The 23,728-nt window shown below is 47.2% G+C and overlaps 2 protein-coding genes across 3 annotated transcripts in view; one reads left to right on the plus strand and one right to left on the minus strand.

Annotated features, from left to right (window-relative positions):
• LOC137648697 (venom carboxylesterase-6-like) overlaps nt 1-23,728 on the minus strand; it is a 105,518-nt gene that overhangs the window by 27,552 nt on the left and 54,238 nt on the right. For both annotated transcript variants that reach the window (XM_068381730.1, XM_068381731.1), the window contains exon 7: nt 11,955-12,105. In XM_068381730.1, the coding sequence (XP_068237831.1) occupies nt 11,955-12,105 (151 nt within the window). The remainder of the gene's footprint in view (nt 1-11,954; nt 12,106-23,728) is intronic.
• LOC137648570 (uncharacterized) lies at nt 305-1,303 on the plus strand. The gene has a single exon (XM_068381481.1). It carries the CDS (start codon nt 305-307, stop codon nt 1,301-1,303), a length of 999 nt encoding a protein of 332 aa, XP_068237582.1.

A 23,728-nucleotide genomic window follows, 5' to 3' on the forward strand; every position in this document is an offset into this window, starting at 1 on the left:
TTCTTCTACTATTTCAGCTCATTCTTCTTTTCAGGGCTTCCCGGGGACCTCTGGGGCTGATTTCAAGCCCCGCCCAGTTACCCCGAAGGTTAAGGCTCACCGTAAGCCTTTGTTCAAGACTCATAAGTCTTCAAAACCCCCGAAGTCGGTCAAGACTTCATCCGCTAGAGTCCCCCAAGACTCCGCCGCCGTATCTTCGGCTCCTCAAGGTCCGGTATCCCTGCCGGCACCCGTTCCCGCCCCGGCGGAAACCTTCGACCCGAAAGCCTTTTCTAAGGAACTTCTTTCTCAGATCGGGTCCATGATGTCGTCCCTCACCGAGAGGATCTCCAACAATGAGAGCCTGGTGCAAGGCCTCATGCGTTCGGGGCTGCCACAACAGCAACAATATCCCATCCCCGACGCTTCCAAGCTCCCACCATTCACCAAAAACAACCCCTGGAAGATGGCTCTGTATTCTCCCTTTACAGATGGCATGCTCACCATCAAGGGTTTTGGCACCCGGCCTGTCGAGGACTATGAGTTCTACCCGCCGGGACTCCAATTCCCCTTCCCTGGCTTTGCCCGTCTCACCGAAGAGGCTCTGATTCGCTTGGATAAAGTTCCTATGGAGACGGTCATCTATCCCAAGGAACAGGCCCAGTCTACCTTGGTCCGGGCATTAAACGAGTGGGACTGTGTTAACACAATGCTCACGCCCCACAAATCTTATACCATGTTTGTGGTTGAAGAACAAACCCCTACTCCATGCGTCACTAAGATCATGGATATTGCTTATCAGTCCGCCAAGGAAGAAAAGCCTCTGCCTCAGCTCCGGGAGACAGACTTGACTTCCCTCTTCTTTCCAGGTTATCATGAGTGCTGGCGTAATGCCCCGGCCACCTTCACGGCAGGCAAACTGAGTGCTGACTGTGCTTCCACACAGTTCAGCGAACACCTCCCCAAGCTCCCGGAATCACTAATCCGCCTTGAATTTGAGGCCCGGTGTAGGCTGAGTAGATCTATTAATTCAGCCACTTTGGCCGAGATGACCGCCAATACCTATGAGGAGGAATCCCTCTTCAAATTTCCTACCAAATCCCTCCTACAAACCTTACTAGTTGATGCGTTTGAGTTCCTCAACGCTAGGTTCCGTTGCCGGAGACACGTGTTAGCCGAGGCTACCATCAGGCATGAGCCTAATAGGCTCATCAAAGCCCCGGTCTGGGGCCCGGATCTCTTACCGGAGGACTTAGTAAACTCTGTGCTCAGAGAGGCAGCTCGGGTCAACCAGAGCCTCAAAGTTAGATGGGTAATCTCATGAAATTAAAACTCTTTATGGACCTTGATACTTATGGAGGTATAGCCCCAGATGGTATTTTCCCTTTGCTTTTTATAAAGACCGCTGATTTCTTTGCTCCTAAGTAGTCTGTTATTTTTTGTATTAGTTAGCAAGAAGAGGTTCTTTTTGCACTTGCTGGAGACTTGTCCAATGTCCACGGACAATGAGACACCAGAACATGGGAGTAGGAGAACAGTCTGTAGTGTTATCACTTAAACACAAAACTCAACATGATATGCCTTACGAGTCTATCATGTACACCCTTCACTATAAGTCCCAAATAGTGCACTGTTCTTCGCAGTAATCAAGCACCGGGTTTTATTACACTGCCCGCCGCCACCACATGAAATTTAATTTCTTGTAATCGCTTCGTGTAGTGCTTGAAGAAGACCCTCAAGGACTTCCATCCAGCATAAGCACGAAGGCTTTCAAACAACATCGTTTGGAAGAAATTCAGAGACGAGGCAACTTTTCTTGGATCATGACCTGCGGGTGTACTGTCTGGATCCGCTCTGCGAATGAAGTAGGTGATTTTCGCCCTTATCTGTTTCAAGGATAACGTTGAACCGGAAGTCTCTCCCCTGAAAAGTTGACCTCCCTTAAAGTCTGAATTTCTACGAAGATAGACCTTTAGGCATTCCACTAGGCAGAGGGATGCTTCTTCCTTCAGAGGGCAGATTCTCCAGGGAACCTATCTCTTAGTGGGCACCTCGTTCTTGGCGAGAAACGTCGGGTCCGGAAAGAGGTTCAGTTCTCCATTGTCAGTGAACTGAATGTGGCCATCATCCCTCGAGAGGGCCACTATTTCGCTAACTCTGGCTCCCGAGGCTAGTGCAAATAAGAATATCACCTTCTGAGTCAAGTCTTTCAGCGAGCAATCCTCATTGTTCAGGGTTGATGCTAAATGAAGAACTTTGTCCAAAGACCATGAAATGGGCTTAGGAAGAGCTGCGGGCCGAAGTTTATCGCAGGCTTTAGGGATCTTGTTGAAGATTTCGTTGGAAAAGTCTACCTGGAAGGCGTAAAGTATTGGTCTGGCCAGGGCGGATTTACATGAAGTAATCGTATTGGCTGCTAAACCTTGTTCATGAAGATGGATGAAGAAGGACAAACAGAAGTCCGTAGAAATCTCCTTAGGTTTCTTCGCCTTGACAAAGGCCACCCATTTCTTCCAGGAAGACTCATATTGTCTTCTTGTTGACTTTGACTTGTATTCTTCTAGGAAGATAATACTGTCCCTAGAAATCCCAAACCGTTTCTTGACCGCTAAGGCGAGAAAATCATGAGATGAAGGTTCTGGGTTTTCACTGATGAAGCTGAGACAGTCAATTTCTGCACTTGCTGAGTCAGAACTGGGTCCGGTAACGGGATCAGTTTCAGGCGTAGTTCCGTTACCAGGGGGAACCAGACGCTGTTGGGCCACTTGTGGGCCACTATTGCTACCGTCCCCCGAAAGGATCTCAGTTTGTCGAGGACTTTCAGCAGAAGGTTGGTTGGAGGGAATAGGTAGATCTTGGACCATCTGTTCCAATCTATGGACATTGCATCCATTGCTTCCGCTAGAGGACCCTCGTACGGGGCTACGTACCGGGGTAGCTTCTTGTTGTCGCTCGTTGCAAAGAGGTCTATCTGCAGTCCTGGGACTTTGCGTAAGATGAAGAATAATCTTGCGTCTAGGGACCATTCTGACTCTATCGGTTTTGTCCTGGATAGAGCGTCCGCTGTCACATTGCGGAACCCTTGAAGGTGGACCGCTGACAAGTGCCATCTCTTCTTCTCCGCTAGGCGGAGGATGGCTAGTATCACTTGATTTATGTACTGTAAGGCGATCTCGAGCCCTGTCGATTTAGGCATCTCATTATGACTTCGCTGTCTAGAACCAGACGGATGTGGATTGAGCAGCGGAGTTTCAGTTTCTTTAGGGAAAGAAAAACTGCCATGGCTTCCAGGAAGTTGATGTGGAAGGTTTTGAAGAGGGGAGACCAGGTTCCTTGGACTTTCCGATGATGAGAGTGACCTCCCCACCCCTCTTTCGAGGCATCCGTGTGAACGGTGACTGACGGTGGAGGTGGTTGTAAGGGAACCTTGTTCTTTAGGTTTTTGGCCTCCGACCATGGCTTGAGTAGGGATCGCAGACGATTTGGTATCGGTCTTTGTAGATCTCTTCGAGCGTTTGATGCGTATTTTCTCCAGACTCCTGATGCATCTTTTAATTGTACTCTCAATACTGGATCTGTCACTGAGGCGAACTGGAGAGACCCCAACACTCTCTCCTGTTGCCTTCTTGATATCCTTGCGGACCGAAGAAGGCTTCTGACAGATCCTGCTATCTCTTTCCTTTTCTTTGATGGAATGGATAGGCAGTGCAACTGCAAGTTCCAGTGGACGCCCAGCCACTGAAACTTTTGAGCTGGAGAGAGTTGAGATTTTTCCAAGTTGATCTTGAATCCCAAGTGTTTCAGGAACTGGATCACTTCCTTGGAGGCTTGCCTGCACTCTTCTTCGGATGCTGCCCACACCAGCCAGTCGTCTAGGTAGGCTACCACCTGGATTCCCTTTAGGCGTAGTTGATGAATGACTGCATTCGCAAGCTTGGTGAATACCTTTGGAGCTATGTTCAGTCCGAAGGGCATGGCTCTGAAGACATACTGTCTTCTTTGTAGTTTGAATCCCAGGTAGGGGGAAACTTGACGGCTGATCGGAACGTGCCAGTACGCATCCGTCATGTCTATGGAGACTGTGTATGCCCGTTTGGGCAACAGGGTCCTGATGTGTTGAAGCGTCAGCATTTTGAACTTGTAGTTCACTATGAACTTGTTGAGTGGTGACAAGTCCAGAATTACTCTGAGCTTTATCGAGTCCTTCTTCGGAACACAAAATAGCCTTCCTTGGAATCTGACAGACTTCGCCTTCCTTATAACTCTTTTGCTCGAGAGTTCCTGAACATATTCTTCCAATATGGGGGTTGAGTGTTGGAAGAATTGAGGGAAGGTTGGTAGAGTTGAGCTCCAACTCCACCCTAGTCCGTTCTTGATTAGGCTGTGGGCCCAGGGATCGAAGGTCCAACGATCCCGGAAGAAGAGGAGTCTCCCTCCTACCGGTAGCATCTCACTTTGAGTGCTGGGTGGAGGATTTACCTCCTTGGCCACGTCCACCCTTGTTGCCCCTACCTCTGGAGGGGCGTCTGGAGGAACCTCGAAAGGAACCTCGAGACTTCGGCCGAAAGGTCGTAGACTGCCTTTCAAACACTGGGGTGAACACTGGTGACTGAGTCGCCAGTGTTTGGGGCACCAGTTGGAAATTGACGGGCGATTGTGCCACCGTCTGGGACACCGTGGCCACGGGAAGCTGTTGCTGTTGCTTAGGCCGAGAGGGCACTTTAGGTCGTTTTGGTCTATTCTTCGGCTGGGGACCCTCGTCAGCTGAAGATTTTCTTTTAGAGGACAAGCCCCATTTAGAAAGAAGGTTTCTGTTCTCAGAGGCGGCTTTGTCCACGACCTCTTTGACTACTTCACTTGGGAAGAGGTCTTTTCCCCAGATGTTAGAAGCTATCAGCTTCCTTGGTTCGTGTCTCACCGCAGCCGAGGCGAACACGAACTCTCTGCAAGCCCTTCGGGCTTTAATAAAGTTGTACAGGTCTTTTGTTACTGTCGCCAGATGGGCTTTGGCGAAGACCATGTACATGTCCGGGGTATCTGGAATGCTTGCCTTTGTCTCCAGGCCAGTCTGCAGAGACAAGGAAGCAGCAAGACGTTCTTTCGTCTCCTGTTCCCTACGCAGGAGACAGTCCGACAGCTTGGGGAGGTCTTCGCCGAACTGTCGTCCGGCAATATCTGCCTCCAGCTTCCCAACTGTGAAGGCGTTGTGTACATCCTTCCAGTCTGCATCGTCTGATGGGAAGGCAAGGGAGAAGGTTCTACACTCCTCCAGTGTAGGGCACAGTTTCCCTGCCTCAACTGCCTTTAAGGCTGCCTTGAGCCCTTTGTCCATAAAGGGAAAGGCACGTTTAGGATCAGCAATGAAGGACGGGTGCTTCTTACTGAGAGCCGGCACCTCAGAGCTAGTAAAAGCCCTCTCTTTTAAGGTAGTGGTATATAAGGCCTGAGCCTTAGAGAGTTCAAGGACAATAGTTTCCTTCGGCTCTGTTTCCTCTTTGGATGCAGGTTCCGACATGGGCATGTGCTCTGCGTACCTCCAGGGGTTAACGTCAGAGAAGGCGGGGAGATCTTTAACTTTTAGCTTCTTCGGGGCCAAGCGTGTTGCAACTAGCTGATGCATCTCAGTCCGAAGAGAGGCCTCCTTCTCGTACGATTTCTTTTGGATGTCCTGCACCATGGACAGCAACGAGTGCAACATACTCGTGATCGAATCTAGTTGGGGTGCAGTGGAGGAGGTCAAAGGCACCGGCTCATTCACTGTGGCTGATGATACCGAAATCGTTTCGGCTTTCTCAGTTTCTGTCTCAGGTGGAACGTCATCCGCCTGATCCAATTCCTCCACTAGGAGATTGTTCTCAGTCTCCTCTGAGACAACTGACATGTTGTCTTCTAACTGGATGCTCTCTAGGGCATCCGAAACTTCAGATTCTACCGGAATCTGAACCAGGGGAATCTCAGGTTGAGACTGGGGAATAACTGCATCCGAAGATGCCCTAGGGAAAACCCCCATCTTTTCGTTAGGAAGGTATGGGCCAGAAGTGTTCTTCTGGAAACCTCTAACCCATTTACGCAGCATTTCCCTTGCTGCGTCCCTTGACTCAGTGGACTTTTGATCATCAAAAGCCTCTCTTACCAGTTTTTCACAAACGGTACATACCTGTGGGTCCCAGTACTTGAGAGCCCCCTTGGTGACTGCGCAGCGAACATGGGCCCTGCACATGTCGTGGCCGTAGAAGTTCTTACTACAGACCCGGAAAAAACTATTCCAGCTCTCGGGATGCTCCTCCTGTAAAGAAAGAAAAGCATATAAGTATTCGGTGAAATTCTCAAATTTCAGCATACGTATAATATTTTATATTAGCTTGGATAGGGTAAGCTATAAATAGGAAAGACACCTACATGTGTTTCCTGTCCAGGCAATTGTTATGACCTCCTCCAATATTAAAAGTAGAATTCTTAAGAATTTTTAGAGGAAGATGATATCCTATGATATAAAGTGTCTCTTAACACAATCTTCCAATTTCAATATAGGGGATTAAGGACAATAATGGATCATAACCATTAAAGGAAGAGAGAATCACTCTCTTATGTGTGATGGTCTCACAATAGGCTGCCCATGAAGCACCTTGTAGGTTGGAAAAACTTTGGGCTACAGCACTGACTGTTTGGTAACAAGTTGCCAGTCCTGTCAGGCCTGCCGGCGTCTGCCGGGTAAGCCGGCACATGCCGGCCTACTCTGGGCTATCGAAGGTAATTATTGTCTTCATAAAATTGTGTGATAGAACGCCGGCAATGGCTCTGCCGGCCGGCAGTCGAGGATCCTTCCATCAAGGGGACCCGGCGGCAGTCGGCGGCAGATGACCAGGTATGGGTGGCCGGCTGCCGGCCGGCAACTCAGCAGCCGGCAGTCGGTCCCTGAATGTCCATTGTCTTTGGGTTGTCGGTCAATGATGTTCCCAACATGCGGCGGCAGGGCAACTGCCAGCCGGCAGACAATGGACATGGCCCAGTACGAAAGTAAGAGAGAAAGAGAGGATGAAGGAAGGCAAGGGCTCAGTCTTGCCGGCCTGCATCCAGAATGAGGGTTCAAGTGGAAGGGGGAATTAAATTCGGGCTTCCAACCAATCATATCCCAGTCATAAGGTTCTATGGAAGGCAGTCCAAGGGAGGACTGAAGAACTCTCTAAAGAATATGAGGGTACCCGCCGGCAGACGGGGAACCTCAGGCCAGTCCTACAAGAACCCTAGGGTCAATGTACTGTAGAACGCCGGCCAGGAGGGTGTTGGATCATTCAACACGAAAGAGATAGAGGGGAGGGGGTAGGTGTCCTACAGGTAAGGTAATGCCCGAAGACACTACTTAACCTAAAGGATTCTGGTCTCATGAAGTAACCTCAGGTAGGAGAAATCATTTCCCCAGGTTGGATTAGTCAAGGGAGAAGGTGTCCGTAGGACACCATCTCACAGGAGAGCAGAATCTCGTACCAGAGACCCTAGGCAGTGAAGAAATAATTTCTTCGGTCTAGGGTCTACCAGCACAGGACTGTCTGCTAGGCCAAGGAAGGGGATATTGTCATACAAAACCTCCAAGTATGGCCTAGGGAGGTCTAGCCTCCTGAAAGAGCAGCTTAACCTGACATGGGAAATCATTTCACCAAGACAGGGAGATACCTAACACAGACTGATACTCTGATGTCCCGTTCTAAACTCAAAACCGACTCAGTGGTTAGGAGAAAGAAAATGGAACGTCTTAGTAAAACTTTGCCAGAACTCTGTTCACAGCAAAGAAAACTGAGAATAGCCTAGGCTAATCAGAGGGAAGGGGGATTGCTCTTAAATCTCCTAAGAGATTAGTATCGACTTAAAAGGTATAGGAGGTGTCAGTCTCCCCTTAAAAGACAATACAAGAGCAATGGGGACATGTATGAAAGTATACTAAAGCCCCTAGGCTAGTAGCCTAGGAGCATGAGAATCGTTCACCGAAACTCTCTGTACTGTTTACTATCTTGGAAGAGGAAAGCATAATTAAGTAATATCATAAATGTGTAAAATATTGCCTGTACTTCAATAAAACTTTACCAGGAAGGTTATATCATGCATGAAGTGTGTAGGTGCCTAGGCTAGGAAGCCTAGCACTCGTGAGGCTCGATCATAAATAGCCAAATCCACGACAACAATGACATGATATAAGAATCCCTAGCTAAAATTCTAAATAGCTAAAGTTATCAAAGTGTATAATGCCGGGAAAGGGTCGTTCTGGCTAACTAAATGAACAGAAAGAACGACCGCGTCCATGACGCCATCCGGCTGGCAACAGCTCTTGTTACGTTAATTACGATCTCAATCGGAGAGCAAAACTGGCAAGAGCTTACATTTACACAAGATAAAGATATTACAGTACTTAACTTTCCAGAAGCTGATGAGGCTGGTGAAGACATCATAGCGTTCAAAATACTCCAAAATAGCAAGAGAAAATGGGGAAAACACGGTCAAACGAAGCTACGATAGAAAGAATTGCTTGGTGGCGCCTCGCGGTGGCAGATTGGCGCACTATTTGCAAAGCAGTAGGGAGCGTCAAGAGCGATGTCTCTGTAACGACTCTCCTTATTCTTGCCTCTCTTTCCCCTCGAAGTGAAAGCTCTATTGGGGGCGTAGATAGCCATGAGACGTGTCAAGAATACCTCCTCTGATATTACGCGATATCCCTGCGTAAAATTTTAAAGGATATTCGCTTCAGGAGTTAGAATTCTGGATACCTTTGGTAAATTCTCTGGGATATATCACTGTAGTCAAATATACCTAGGAAGCTACCTTCGAAGGAACTTCCATCACGACGTCATGGCCTGAGCCCAAAAATATAAATAGAGTGTAAGTGTACATGTACATACATATGTAGATATAAAGTGTACGTGTATATAGATATGTTTTTAGAACTTTTATTCTTATAACAAGAAACGTAACTCACCTCTAACAATGACGATGATCTTGATAAATGACGATGAAACACCTGTGCAATATGATGGAGGTGAAGAAGATAAAGATGATTTACTGCACAGGTTAATGAGAGCTTTACTGCTCCTCAGGTGACGCCACATCATCAGTTGATAGAGGCGGTGGATCGTCAACAACAGCTTCCGATAGAGCTGGAGAAACTACAGGAGGCGGCGTAGTGGCTCGGTGGGATGCCGGAGAGGCAGCAGGAGGAGTATCTGATGCTTCTACAGAAGGTTTTCAGCGCACTAGGAACATCGTGATGGGAAGTTGTTGACGCTGTTTTTTCATCTGAGCAAAAATGCTCTTGTACAACGCCATTACACCGTCAATACGGCTACTAAATTCGATGGCTCTGAACATATTATCGTCAATTTCCTGCACCCTTTGTTGCATAGCCCGTGCCATGTTCCAGAGCTCTTGCAGGCTGTCCAAGGTAGGGCCACGTTCTTCAGCTTCGTCGTCGTCGCCGACGTTGGCTGCCTCTTCTTCTTCCTCACTCGCTGATCTTGTCATTTCGACAAGGTCCTCGTTGGTTAGGGGCTTCGAGTGGCACTCGATCAGTGAGTTGACGTCTTCCGTCGTCATGTCAGAGAAACCTTCGTTAGCTACTAACCGTGCCAGCCTCACAGCCTTATCTACGGCAGAGTGGTGAACTTCATCTGGCGTAAATCCCTTATAGTCATGAACAACGTTTGGCCACAATTTTCTCCAACTTGCATTCAGTGTTTGCTCTTTCATCTCATTAAGAGCTTTCTGAATGTTGACCAGGCACGTAGCAATGTTATATTCCCGCCAATATCTCTTGAGGCTGAAGTCCTCGTCGCCTTCGTCTACGGAGGAGATGAGGCCCTCCATCGTGAACCTCGTGTAGAGGGACTTGAAGGCCCAAATGACCCCCAGATCAATTGGTTGTATGAAAGGGAGTGGTGTTGGGGGCAGGAACTCTACTTGGACCCCGTCATAATGGAGATCCGTTGCATGTCCTCCTGCACAGTCCATCAAGGGGAGGACCTTAAAGGGTAGCCCATTCCCCGCGAGGTACAGCTTCACCTACAGTATAAGGCAGTTCACGAACCAGTCGAGTGTGAGGGCTTTGGTTATCCATGCCTTTTTATTACTCATCCAGTAGATGGGCAGCAAGGCTTTGTTTTTGTTTTTCAAAGCCCGAGGATTCAATGACTTGTAAATTAAGCCAGGCTTAAGCATGAAGCCCGCAACATTCCGCATATGAGGAGAGTGATACGATCTTTGCAGGCCTTGAACCCTGGCTTCTTTACTTCGTCCTTGTAAAGGAACGTCCGGGAGAAGAGGCTACTCTCATCCATATTGAACACCTGCTCCGGGAGATAGCCACCTTCTTTAATTAATTTCGGGAACTCGTCCTGGACGTAACGAAGAGCTGCCTCTTGGTCTGCCGAGGCGGCCTCCCCATACAAAGGAACGCTGCGAAGGCCAAACCTCCTTTTGAATTTCTCAAACCAGTCCTTGCTGGCAACAAAACCACGTTTTTCTCGTGGGGCAGGATCATCTTCTTCGTTGTCATCATCACCTTCATTGTCTTCGTTCGATTTTCCTTCAGGAACGAGGCTATCATATAGGGTTTTGGCTTTGGTTCGAATCCTGTTGGTATAGAGACTAACCTTCTTTTCCTGACAGTCCGATATCCACATTGATAATGCATTCTCCATTTGCACAATCGTCTTTTTACGAGGAGTCACAGCGTGCAGACGCAAAGCTACTGCCTGCCTTAAGCATATCCAATAATTTCACTTTCTCATTCACTGTCATAATTTTTCTCCTCTTTTTGGGTTCACTAGAGGATGTAGAGGGTAAAGGACGTTTAGGAGCCATTTTCCAGGGCGTTACAAGCACTATTTTACAATAAAAAAGCACAAGAAAATAGCTAAAAGTTTTACGCAGCAAGACTGAGCAACACGAGCGAGAGAGAACAATGAATGCGGTCTCCCTTCGCGGGGTGCACGGCAAGAAGAGATGCTGGGTAAAGCGTCTCGGCTGCTTGCCCAATCAGTTTGCGAGATTCTGGAGCCGAGATGGTCAGCGAATGAGAGAGGTAGATTTTAAGTTGTACGCCATCTCTGTGTTGATACCTGATGTTCTAATGTACTTTCCCTGCCTTCTGGTAGCACCCGCATAACTTTCGCACCTTTTTTTCTAATTTTTTATGAATATTTTTGAAAATCCGCGATGCACTGAGGCCGAAAAATGGCGAGGGATTACTGTACAATAATAATAATTATAATAATGATGATAATAATAATAATAATAATAATAATAATAATAATAATAATAATAATAATATACTATGGAACGCCCATGGTATAGATTATTATTAAAAACGTTAGAGAACATTGGTTATATTATACCTGTCCAGGATAAGATGTCTACATCAAAAACCTTAAAATGAAACATCAATTGCAAATAACAGTCATAAACACTTCTATTATTTATGCAGAAATTTTTAGCTAGAGGGGATGTTGAGCACTGCAAACTAACCTACAAGGTTTGGATCAGCACTCAGGAAAAGGGAAAAACCGTGGAATTTGCCAGTGAGGTATGGGAACTGTAAGTCCCCCTTAAAGATGGTTATATTAATGATTTCTATTCTTTCATTAGCGAGTTGATCTAGAATAAAGTTTATAACTATCAATCATTAATTTCTTTTCATTTTAAAATGATCTATATATTTATGGTAAAATATAGTATCTGTGAGGTGTATAACGAGATTGATAGAATTCATGTGTGCAGCCACTCATTGTATTATTGTAATTATTAATCAGAAATTGAAATTGAAATTTGAAGACCAACACTTCTCAAATAATGTACTCGAGTTTGATTCAGACATGATCTAAGGATAGACTGAAGAATGAACACTAAAGTTTCTTCACTTCTAGTGGGTTTTGGTTTAAGGCCTTCTTATATATGATGCTATTTGCAATTTAATAGTCTTATACTGTACTTACGCATTGCTGAAAGCGCTCCTTCATGTTGAGTATAGCCAGATATTAGGTTTACTTTATTATAATTTCCATCTCTTAGAAGTACTGCCGGATGGTCAGGGAGGTAATGTCCATCGACTCTTGGCACCATAACAACTGGCGAATTCTGCCATATCTGAAATGTCAAGTAAAATATGATTCTGGGGCATATCCCATGAATGGGAAATTCAAGTTCTAATACACTAATATTCATCTCTGGATGTTCCTCTCACAATTTTTTTCTAAGTACAGTGATACCTCTGGATACGAAAGTTTCTGCTTACGAAAAATTCAGGGTACGAAAAGCGATACAAAGATTTTTATGCCCCAGTATACAAAAAAAATTTTAGGATACGAAAAGCTTACGAGATCCCAACTCGTCGACGAGAGTACAGTACCTTTTTTTTTCAGGGTATCAACCCTTAATTTAGGTGTACAGGTAACAAACAATACACCTTCACTGATCCAAATGCTTTACATACAGTACCGTAACTTTTATACAGTAGTAAAGAAAACGGGCCGTTTTCTTAGGGCTTGGAGGGGATAACTAGGCTATAACTACATTATCGAATAATCTCATGGTGGTTTCTGGAATGGATTAGGCTGTTTTTAACGGTTGGGTTAATTATTGAATGATAGAAATGGCTGCATTGCATGTTTATTACTACAGTTTAGCGTGTTTATGAAAGAAAAGGTGTCTTTTCGTAAGGCTTGGAACGGATTAGACTATTTACATGTAAAACGCGACTCAGGGTACGAAAAAATCAGCATACGAAACCGTATCCTGAACGGATTACTTTCGTATGCTGAGGCATCACTGTACAGTACAATAAAACTATCTGTATGTCTACAGATACAGTATGACATATAAAGCAAATTAATGGTTTGAAACTTTATTCATTTTACTCATAAAGCACAGTATTTAAAAGTCTATGTAAGCCAATTGAGATGATTCTACTCCTCACATTTATTCTAAATTCTTGGAAACTTAATCTAGTAAGGCATATCCTATCTTGCCAAACTGTCAGAAATCTGGCTCTCTTTTCACTGCTTTGAAAACTGTTTACATAATATCATTATTATTAAGCAAAATATGCAGATGTTCTTTGGTAATAAAAAGTAAAATGTCACTATCTTGTACAGTGCTTTTCCACAGAATAAGATGCCTTATTTGAAAATGAAAAACATACTATATATGAAACAAATATGATATTTTAATTATAAAATAAATTTTTGAATATACTTACCCGGTGAATATATAATAGCTGCTGCTCAGCGGCTCGACAGAAAACACACTCAAAAACTCGCGAGCGATCGCTATGAAGGTTGCGGGTGTGCCCACCAGCGCCAACTATCGGCCAGATACCACTCTTGCATGTAAACAAACCCTTCAATTCTTCTCGTCCCGCTGCGTCTCTATTGGGGAGGAAGGGAGGGCCTTTAATTTATATATTCACCGGGTAAGTATATTCAAAAATTTATTCTATAATTAAAATATCATTTTTAAATATTTAACTTAGCCGGTGAATATATAATAGCTGATTCACACCCAAGGCGGTGGGTAGAGACCAGAGTTAATTAAGTTTACAGCGTATATGCTAAGAGTTTTTGAAAGTTATCAATATAACAAAACCAAAATATATAGGTACCTGGTAAGGAAGTTGACTTAGACGATTACTCTGCCTTGTAAGTCTGTCTTCCTCACGAAGCCCAGCGATCCTCTTAGGATGCTGAAAGACTCCCAGGAGCTGAAGTATAAAGGGTTGCAACCCATACTAACAGGACCTCATCAAAACCCTAATCTGGGCGCTCTCAAGAAATGACTTTGACCACCCGCCAAATCAACCAGGATGCGAAAGGCTTCTTAGCCTTCCGTACAACCCATAAAAAACAATATTAAAAACATTTCAAGAGACAGATTAAAAAGGATATTGAAATTAGGGAAGTGTAGTGGTAGAACCCTCACCCACTACTGCACTCGCTGCTACGAATGGACCCAGTGTGTAGCAGTCCTCGTAAAGAGTCTGGACATCTTTCAAGTAAAATGACGCGAACACTGACTTGCTTCTCCAAAAAGTCGCGTCCATGATACTTTGCAGAGATCTATTTTGCTTGAAGGCCACGGAGGTTGCTATAGCTCTAATTTCGTGCGTCTTAACCTTAAGCAAAGATTGGTCTTCCTCACTCAAGTGGGAATGAGCTTCTCGTATTAAAAATCTGATAAAATATGACAAGGCATTCTTTGACATAGGTAAGGATGGTTTCTTAACCGAACACCATAACGCTTCAGATTTACCTCGTAATGGCTTAGTACGAGCTAAATAGAACTTAAGAGCTCTAACGGGACATAACACTCTTTCCAGTTCGTTGCCTACGATCTCTGATAAGCAAGGAATATCAAAAGATTTAGGCCAAGGACGAGAAGGCAGTTCATTCTTGGCCAGGAAACCAAGTTGAAGAGAACAAGTGGCTTTTTCTGTAGAAAAGCCGATGTTCTTACTGAAGGCATGAAGTTCACTGACTCTTTTAGCCGAGGCCAAGCACACCAGGAAAAGAGTCTTAAGAGTGAGATCCTTCAGGGGGGCTGAATGTAATGGCTCAAACCTGTCTGACATGAGGAACCTTAGGACCACGTCTAAGTTCCATCCAGGAGTAGCCAAACGACGTTCCTTAGAGGTTTCAAAAGACTTAAGGAGATCTTGTAGATCTTTATTGTTGGAAAGATCTAAGCCTCTATGCTGGAAGACCGAAGCCAACATGCTCCTGTAGCCCTTGATCGTGGAAGCTGAAAGGGAGCGAACTTTTCTCAGGTGTAAGAGAAAATCAGGGATTTGGGCTACAGAGGTACTGGACGAGGATACAGATGCTGACTTGCACCAGTCTCGGAAGACTTCCCACTTCGACTGGTATACTCTAATGGTAGAAGCTCTCCTCGCTCTTGCAATCGCACTGGCTGCCTCCTTCGAAAAGCCTCGAGCTCTAGAGAGTCTTTCGATAGTCTGAAGGCAGTCAGACGAAGAGCGGGGAGGCTTTGGTGTACATTCTTTACGTGGGGCTGACGTAACAGATCTACTCTTAGAGGAAGACTTCTTGGAAAGTCTACCAGCCATCGAAGTACCTCGGTGAACCATTCTCTCGCGGGCCAGAGGGGAGCAACTAACGTCAACCTTGTCCCTTCGTGAGAGGCAAACTTCTGCAGTACCTTGTTGACAATCTTGAATGGTGGGAATGCATATAGGTCCAGATGAGACCAATCTAGAAGAAATGCGTCTATGTGTATTGCTGCTGGGTCTGGGACTGGAGAGCAATAGATTGGAAGTCTCTTGGTCATCGAGGTTGCAAAGAGGTCTATGGTGGGTTGACCCCAAGTCGCCCAAAGACTCTTGCACACGTCCTTGTGGAGGGTCCATTCCGTAGGAATTACCTGACCCCTCCGACTGAGGCAGTCTGCTAAGACGTTCAAGTCGCCCTGGATAAACCTCGTTAACAGGGAGATGCCTCGATCTCTTAACCAAATGAGCAGGTCCCTTGCGATCTCGTACAGCGTCAGGGAGTGGGTGCCTCCTTGCTTGGAAATGTATGCCAAGGCTGTGGTATTGTCGGAGTTGATCTCTACCACCTTGTTTCGAAGGAGACTCTCGAAGTTCATCAAGGCCAGGTGGACTGCCAAAAGCTCCTTGCCGTTGATGTGCATGCTCCTCTGACTTGAGGTCCACAGACCTGAGCATTCCCGACCGTCCAGGGTCGCACCCCAACCCAAATCCGACGCGTCCGAGAATAGTACGTGGTTTGGGTTCTGAACTGCTAGGGAAAGTCCCTCTCTCAGACTGATATTGTCATTCCACCAATTCAGGCATGCCTTTACTGGTTCGGAGATCGGGATTGAGACCGTCTCTAACGTCTTGTCCTTTTTCCAGTGAAAAGCTAGATGGAACTGGAGAGGTCGAAGGTGTAGCCTTGCTAGCGAGACAAACTGCTCCAGGGATGATAGAGTTCCTACTAGACTCATCCAATTCCTGACTGAGCATCGTTCTCTCTTCAACATCAGTTGGACTTTGAGCAGGGCTTGCTCTATTCGGGGGGCAGACGGAAAAGCCCGAAAAACTGGACTGCGAATCTCCATCCCTAAATACAGTATAGTTTGGGATGGAATCAGCTGGGACTTTTCCAGGTTGACCAAAAGTCCCAATTCCTTGGTCAGATCCAATGTCCAATGAAGATCCTGCAGACAGCGATGACTGGACGAGGCTCTGAGAAGCCAGTCGTCCAAGTATAGGGAGGATCGGATTCCCGATAAATGGAGGAATTTTGCTACATTCCTCATAAGCCTCGTAAACACGAGAGGAGCAGGACTTAGGCCAAAGCACAGGGCCCGAAACTGGTATACCACATTGTTGAAAACAAACCTCAGAAAAGGTTGGGAATCTGAGTGTACTGGGATGTGGAAGTATGCGTCTCTTAGGTCGAGAGAGACCATCCAGTCTCCCTTTCTGACCGCTGCTAAGACTGATTTCGTGGTCTCCATGGTGAACTTTGTCTTCATAACAAAGACGTTGAGTGCACTGACGTCTAGCACCGGTCTCCAACCTCCTGTCTTCTTCGGTACTAGGAAGAGACGGTTGTAAAATCCCGGTGATTGAAGGTCCGAGACTTTCACCACCGCTCCCTTCTCTAGCAAAAGAGACACTTCTAGTTTCAGGGCTTGTCTCTTTGACTAATCTCGGTACCTGGGAGAGAGGTCGATGGGGGAAGTCGCTAGAGGAGGTTTGCGTACAAATGGAATTTTGTACCCCTCTCTGAGCAACCTCACAGATTGTTGGTCTGCGCCCCTCTTCTCCCAGGCTTGCCAGAAGTTCTTGAGTCTGGCTCCTACTGCTGTCTGAGGCTGCGGGCAGTCAGACTCTGCCACGTGAGGACTTGGCTCCTCTCTTCTTTCCTCTCTTTCCCTCGGCACGAGTACTTCCCCTGCTGGGAGCTCTGCCACGAAAGGGCGGAATAAATCTGGACGCCGGAGTGTCTACCCTAGGTCTTGCAGAAAAGGATGTTGAAGGAGTCCCTTTGCGAGCAGAGGACGCAACCAAGTCATGGGTGTCCTTCTGCACGAGTGAAGAAGCTATGTCCTTAACCAATTGTTGCGGGAACAAAAACTTAGATAAGGGAGCAAAGAGCAGTTCAGATCTCTGACAGGGAGTAACTCCTGCCGACAGAAAAGAGCAAAGGGACTCTCGCTTCTTTAGGACTCCCGACGTAAAAGAGGAGGAGAGCTCATTGGAACCATCGCGGATGGCTTTATCCATACAGGACATAATAAGTACGGAGACATCTCTATCAGCCGATGAGATTTTCCTACTTAAGGCTCCCAAACACCAGTCAAGGAAGTTGAAAACTTCAAAGGCTCTATAAATGCCTTTCAGCAGATGGTCAAGGTCCGAGGAGGACCAACTAATCTTCGAGCGTCTCATGACTAGGCGGCGGGGAGAGTCTACAAGGCTTGAGAAGTCGCCCTAGGCAGAGGCAGGGACTCCCAAGCCGAGAACTTCTCCCGTGGCATACCAGACGCTCGATCTAGACGAGAGTTTAGACGGAGGGAAGGCAAAGGCCGTCTTCCCCAAACTCCTCTTGGTTTCCAACCAGTCGCCTAAAAGCCGTAAAGCTCTCTTGGATGAGCGAGAGAGCACAAGTTTTGTAAAGGCTGGCATGTCAGCAGGTACGCCTAGAACAAACTCAGACGGCGGCGAACGAGGAGCAACAGCGACGAAGTGATCGGGAAACAACTCCTTAAAAATTAACATGACTTTCTTAAAGTCCATTGATGGAGGAACTGTTCTGGGTTCGTCTACATCTGAAGGATGATCCTCAGGCTGAGGGTCAGCAACGTCCTCATCTGAAGGATCCTCATCTGACAACTGCTGAGAAACAAGCAAAGGGGTTGGCAATGCTTGACACGCAGCGTCCACACGCACTGGTGCATTAGTAGCGGACCAGGACGCAACGTCATGTAACTGCTTGACAGTCTGTGAACTGTCAACAACAACAGGTGCGTGAGGACGCACGGCGTCCACTCGAGACTGTTTTGACTGCCTAGTCTGAGCAGTCAAAACAACTCTAGACTGCGGTGGTTGACGCTCAGCGTCAAAACAAGTCAACTCCGATGGTTGGCGAACGTCCTGAACGTCAACAGGAGCATTAGTAAGTGGCCTAACGTCCAAATGCGGCTGAAAATCCACACGAGACCGCATCGAGTGAGGCTCTACATAACGTGACTGACGTGACTTGGCTACGCCAACGTCAACAGGACGCACAAAGGTTCGTTTGGGCGGCTGAAGGCCAGGATCTCGATGAGATAAACGGCTAGGCTCAACGGGAACCTTATCGGCAGAATAGTCTTCCATAAGGGAGGCGAGCTTAGTCTGCATGTCCTGCAGTATAACCCATTTAGGGTCCACGGGAATGGGTGCGGTAAACGACGGGGTTAACGTCTGAGACGGCACAACCTTGCCTACACCAAGACTTTCTGAGCCTGTGTAACATTGCTGCTTAGGCGGCGAGCAGTCATCCGATGACTGCAATGGGTCAGAACTGTCCCAATGACTACATCCAGGACGCTGGACCTGTCCTGAAGGGACCGACTTTCGCTTAAGGGGCCTAGAAACCTTGCTCCATGGTTTCTTATGCGAAAAGCCTTCGGAAGACGAGGAGAAAATGGGCTCTCTCGTCTTATGGTAGGGGCGATCTTGGTGAGATACGCCTGATACTATAGAGGGAACATCTGTTCGCTGATCAAGGCCTCTCGAATCCATAAGTCGTACGACATTACTTCTCCCCTGGGCTTGGGAGCTTGCAAGAGGTCTCGGACTAGGTGAACGACAGGCACGAACAGACGAACCCTCGGTCGCAACACTGTTCACAACACTTTGCGCACTAATCACTTTCCCACTATTTTCCGCTGTGGCACTCTGACACTTAAGCTCTTTAACGTCAGCCATGAGTTGATTACGATCAGTTGCTAACGCTTCAACTCTTTCCCCCAAGGCATGAATAGCACGTAACATGTCTTGAATAGATGGTTCCTGAGTGCCAGAAGGGGGGTTAGGTACAACCACTACAGGGGAAGGATTAGGTTCAGGGGCATGTGGAGAGGAAAAATCTACTGACCTAGAGGAACTCCTCCTTACTCTATCTCTCTCTAGCCTACGTGCATACTTATCGTATTCGAGCCAATCGAATTCCGAAAGGCCCACGCATTCCTCACACCGATCTCCCAATTGACAGGTTTTACCCCGACAATTGGAACAAACAGTATGTGGGTCGAGAGATGCCTTTGGAAGACGCCTATTACAGTCCCTAGCATTACACTTACGAAATCTAGGTACTTGTGAAGGGTCAGCCATTTTGAATTAGTCAAAGAAAGTCCAAAAAACAATCCAAGTCATCAACAATTAAATCTGTTCAATAAAGAGTTCAAGAGTTTAAGTTGAGGAAAAACACCTGCACTGCGAAAGCTCAAACCAAAATGAAGTACTTCACCAAATATGTTGAGAAAACTCCAGGTTATACAGCGAGTATTGATACGTCTTGTCGTCAAGGTCGACAGAGAAGAATTGAAGGGTTTGTTTACATGCAAGAGTGGTATCTGGCCGATAGTTGGCGCTGGTGGGCACACCCGCAACCTTCATAGCGATCGCTCGCGAGTTTTTGAGTGTGTTTTCTGTCGAGCCGCTGAGCAGCAGCTATTATATATTCACCGGCTAAGTTAAATATTTAAAAACACGGAAGTAAATCAACAAATAGATAAAAATACATAAAAGCACATACAGCAAAAACAACATTAAAGTCATGAATTCAAAGAATTCTTCTTCATCTATTAGCATGCTTTTTCACCATTCTTATGGGGTAACATGGTTTTAACACTATAAAAAACAGCATTCCACAGATGAATGATTAAGGGAAAGAAACCTCTGATATTCGGCAGAATGACACTGGAACTAATCAAAAGAATGAACTGTATATTGTAGTAATGTACTTTGTAAAAAGTGATAATGATTAAACTACTATTGTACTTCTGTACTGCTATGCTATACTTAGAATGCAAAAGCGGGGATGGCAGAAGTTCCATTAAGCTTATTTCAAACTGGGATTTAATTTCCTCTCTATAGCAATGAAGACTTTAGTAATGTACATCAAAGATTTGTATTTGAATTGAACTTTTCTTTTCAAATACAATGTTAAAGTATTGTACAGTAGTTCAAATAGAATTTAGAAAACTCTCTTGAAACCGAAGTCCTCCTGAGCTTCAAAATGACAAATTCGAAGATAATTTGTATTTTTCCTAACCATACAAACCTTAGCTATTTACATTGGGTTTACCTTTTTGCGCAGCTGAAATGACGAGCCAATAGTTTTAACGAGGGTTAATTACCCCCGCGCTAGTTAGCGGGGGGTAGGGGAAGGGTAGCTTGCTACCCCTCCCCCCCCCCACACCGGTGACTTGCTTCACTTCACATAGAGGTAGGACTTGACTTGGGGGTCAGGGATGGCGGGCACATATGTGAAAATAGCTAAGGTTTGTATGGTTAGGAAAAATACAAATTATCTTCGAATTTGTCATTTGTTCCGTAACCGAAATACAAATCACGCTATTTACATTGGGTGACTTACCCCTTAGGAAGGGTGGAAAGTCCCCAGCCTTACTGACTTCGGCTTGCCTGGGGGCTCAATCCCTCAGTGAGCAGCACTAGAGAAAAGGAGCCCCTGTACCTCACAAGTTCCTAGCATCGCTAGGAACAAGTGGCCTACATAAGCAGTGTGTGGAGGAGAGTGTGACTCGTCCTATGAAGTTGACCTTGAGACCTTCAGATAGGAATTCTAGGATAGGACGTTCCCCATACCACCTCGTCAGGGTATGGGAGATGCAACAGTATTAAGCTTAATACTAGGAGCACAAAGAAGCATGGGTTACCTGCAGAGGTCGAGGTCAGCTATGCGAGGACCAGGATGCTGCTTCCCCAAGAGAGGGGAGAATGAAGAAAGAAGTAAGGGTCAGACATACTCTTTCATTCACGCAGACTAAGACCGGGTAACAACGCCCTTAACCTACTGCTACTTGTCCAAAAAGGAGCCTGAGGTTAGACCAGCTGTTGTGCAGCCACCACAGGGCCGATAGAAAACGTATCGAGGCTCCTGTGGGCCACGTCTTGCAGGTAGTGGGCTGTGAAGGTCGTCTGACGCTTCCAGACCCCAGCTTGAAGTACCTGCGTCACAGAGAAGTTTCTCTTGAAGGCCAGGGATGTAGCAATACCCCTGACATCGTGAGCCCGAGGGCGACGTGACGGAGGAGGGTCCGGATTCAAGGCATGGTGGATAACCCTCCGAATCCAAGCTGAGATGGTGTTCCTGGTGACCCTCCTCTTAGTCCTGCCTGTGCTCACAAACAAAGCTCGCACTTGAGGACGGACTGCAGCCGTTCTCTTCAAGTAGTGCCTCAGACACCTCACTGGACATAATAGAAGCTGGTCTGGGTCGCTTGTTACAGAACGGAGACTCGCGATCCTGAAAGAGTCGAAGCGAGGATCCGGCACTCCAGGATTCTGAGTCTTGGCAACAAACTCAGGGACGAACCTGAACATTACCTCCCCCCATCCCCTTGAATGGGCGATGTCGTACGAGAGACCATGAAGTTCACTAACCCGCTTGGCCGAAGCCTAAGCGAGTAGGAAAGCCGTCTTCCAAGACAGGTGGCGATCGGAGGCCTGGCGTAATGGTTCGAAGGGAGGTCTCTTAAGAGACCTGAGGACTCGAACCACGTTCCAAGGAGGAGGTCTCACTTCCGACTGGGGGCAGGTAAGCTCATAGCTACGTATGAGTAAAGAGAGTTCTAGCGATGAAGAAATATCCACGCCCTTCAGCCTGAAGGCCAAGCTTAAGGCTGAGCGATAGCCTTTCACTGCCGAGACAGAAAGGCGCATTTCTTCCCGCAGATAAACGAGGAAGTCCGCTATTGCTGGAATAGTGGCATCGAGTGGAGAGATACCCCTCCCACGACACCAACCACAAAAGACTCTCCACTTTGCTTGGTAGACTCCCTCAGAGGACCTTCGCAGGTGCCGAGATATTCTCTCTGCAACCTGTTGCGAAAAGCCTCTCTCCGCGAGGAGACGCTGGATAATCTCAAGGCGTGAAGCCGAAGCGAGGCTACGGCCTTGTGAGGGACGCCGGAGTGGGGTTGTCTGAGAAGCTCGTGTCGTGGAGGAAGTTCCCTCGGGAGCTCCGTCAGGAGCTGCAGAAGGTCCAGGAACCATTCCGCGTGATGCCATAGCGGAGCTACCAGAGTCATCGAACAGTTGACCGATAGTCTGGTCCTGTTGAGGACCCTTCTCATCAGACAGAACGGTGGGAAGGCGTACACGTCGATGTTGTCCCACCGTTGCTGGAAAGCATCTTGCCAGAGTGCCTTGGGTCCGGGACTGGGGAGCAGTACAGGGGCAGCTTGAAGTTCAATGCTGTCGCGAACAAGTCCACAGTCGGGGAACCCCACAAGTCAGGACTTTGTTGGCTATCTGAGGATCCAAAGACCACTCGGTACTCACTATCTGCGAGGCCCTGCTCAGACTGTCGGCGAGCACATTCCTCTTGCCAGGAATGAAGCGAGCTGATAGTGTTATCGAGTGGATTTCGGTCCACCTCAGAGTCTCTACTGCAAGATGGGATAGCTGCTGCGGAAAAGTGCCTCCCTGCTTGTTGATATAAGCCACTACCGTGGTGTTGTCGCTCATCACCACCACGGAGTGACCCGCCAGGGACCGTTGGAACTGCTGAAGAGCCAGAAAGACGGCCTTCAATTCTAGCAGGTTGATGTGTAGGCACTTTTCTGATTCTGACCAAAGGCCTGAGGCCCTCTGGTTCAGAATGTGCGCCCCCCACCCTTCTTTTGACGCGTCCGAAAACAGAGTCAATTCCGGGGGGAGGACGAGAAGACTCACTCCCTTCCGCAGGTTCTCGTCGACCAGCCACCATCGCAAGTCCGTCTGTTCCAAAGACCCGATTGGGATCAGAATGTCCGGAGAATCGGATCCTTGATTCCACCGGGACTTGAGCCGCCACTGTAGGGATCTCATCCTGAGGCGGCTGTTTGGAACCAGACGAGCCAGGGAGGATAGGTGACCTAAGAGACGCAACCACGACTGGGAGGGGAGCTCTTCTCGCCTGAGGAAGGGTTCCGCCACCCTCCTCAGCCTTGCTATCCGGTCGTCTGGTGGAAAGGCTTTGTGGAGATTGGTGTCTATTAGCATGCCTAGATAAACCAGTCGTTGGGACGGCTGCAGAGAGGACTTCCCGAGGTTTACCACGATCCCCAGATCCTGGCAAAGATCCAGAAGCCTGTCTCGGTGCCGAAGAAGGGTCGACTCCGAGTCTGCTAGGACCAGCCAATCGTCCAGATAATGAAGGAGACGAATGCCGTTCCTGTGCGCCCAAGATGAAATCAAGGTGAACACTCTGGTGAACACCTGAGGAGCTGTGGAGAGACCGAAACACAGCACCTTGAACTGGTAGATCTTGTCGTCTAGGCAGAATCTCAGGTACTTCCTGGAAGACGGATGGATTGGGATCTGGAAGTACGCGTCCTTTAGATCCAGTGTGCACATGAAGTCTTGTGGTCTCACCGCAAGTCTGACCGTGTCTGCTGTCTCCATGCTGAACCGGGTTTGCTTGACAAACCCATTCAGAGCTGAGAGGTCGATGACAGGTCTCCAGCCTCCAGA

The sequence above is a fragment of the Palaemon carinicauda genome, chromosome 10, assembly GCF_036898095.1.
Source record: "Palaemon carinicauda isolate YSFRI2023 chromosome 10, ASM3689809v2, whole genome shotgun sequence".
Classification (NCBI taxonomy): domain Eukaryota; kingdom Metazoa; phylum Arthropoda; class Malacostraca; order Decapoda; family Palaemonidae; genus Palaemon; species Palaemon carinicauda.

Excerpts from the sequence above, each read along its gene's own strand:
- LOC137648570 (XM_068381481.1), top strand. The coding sequence starts at position 305 with ATGTCGTCCCTCACCGAGAGGATCTCCAACAATGAGAGCCTGGTGCAA.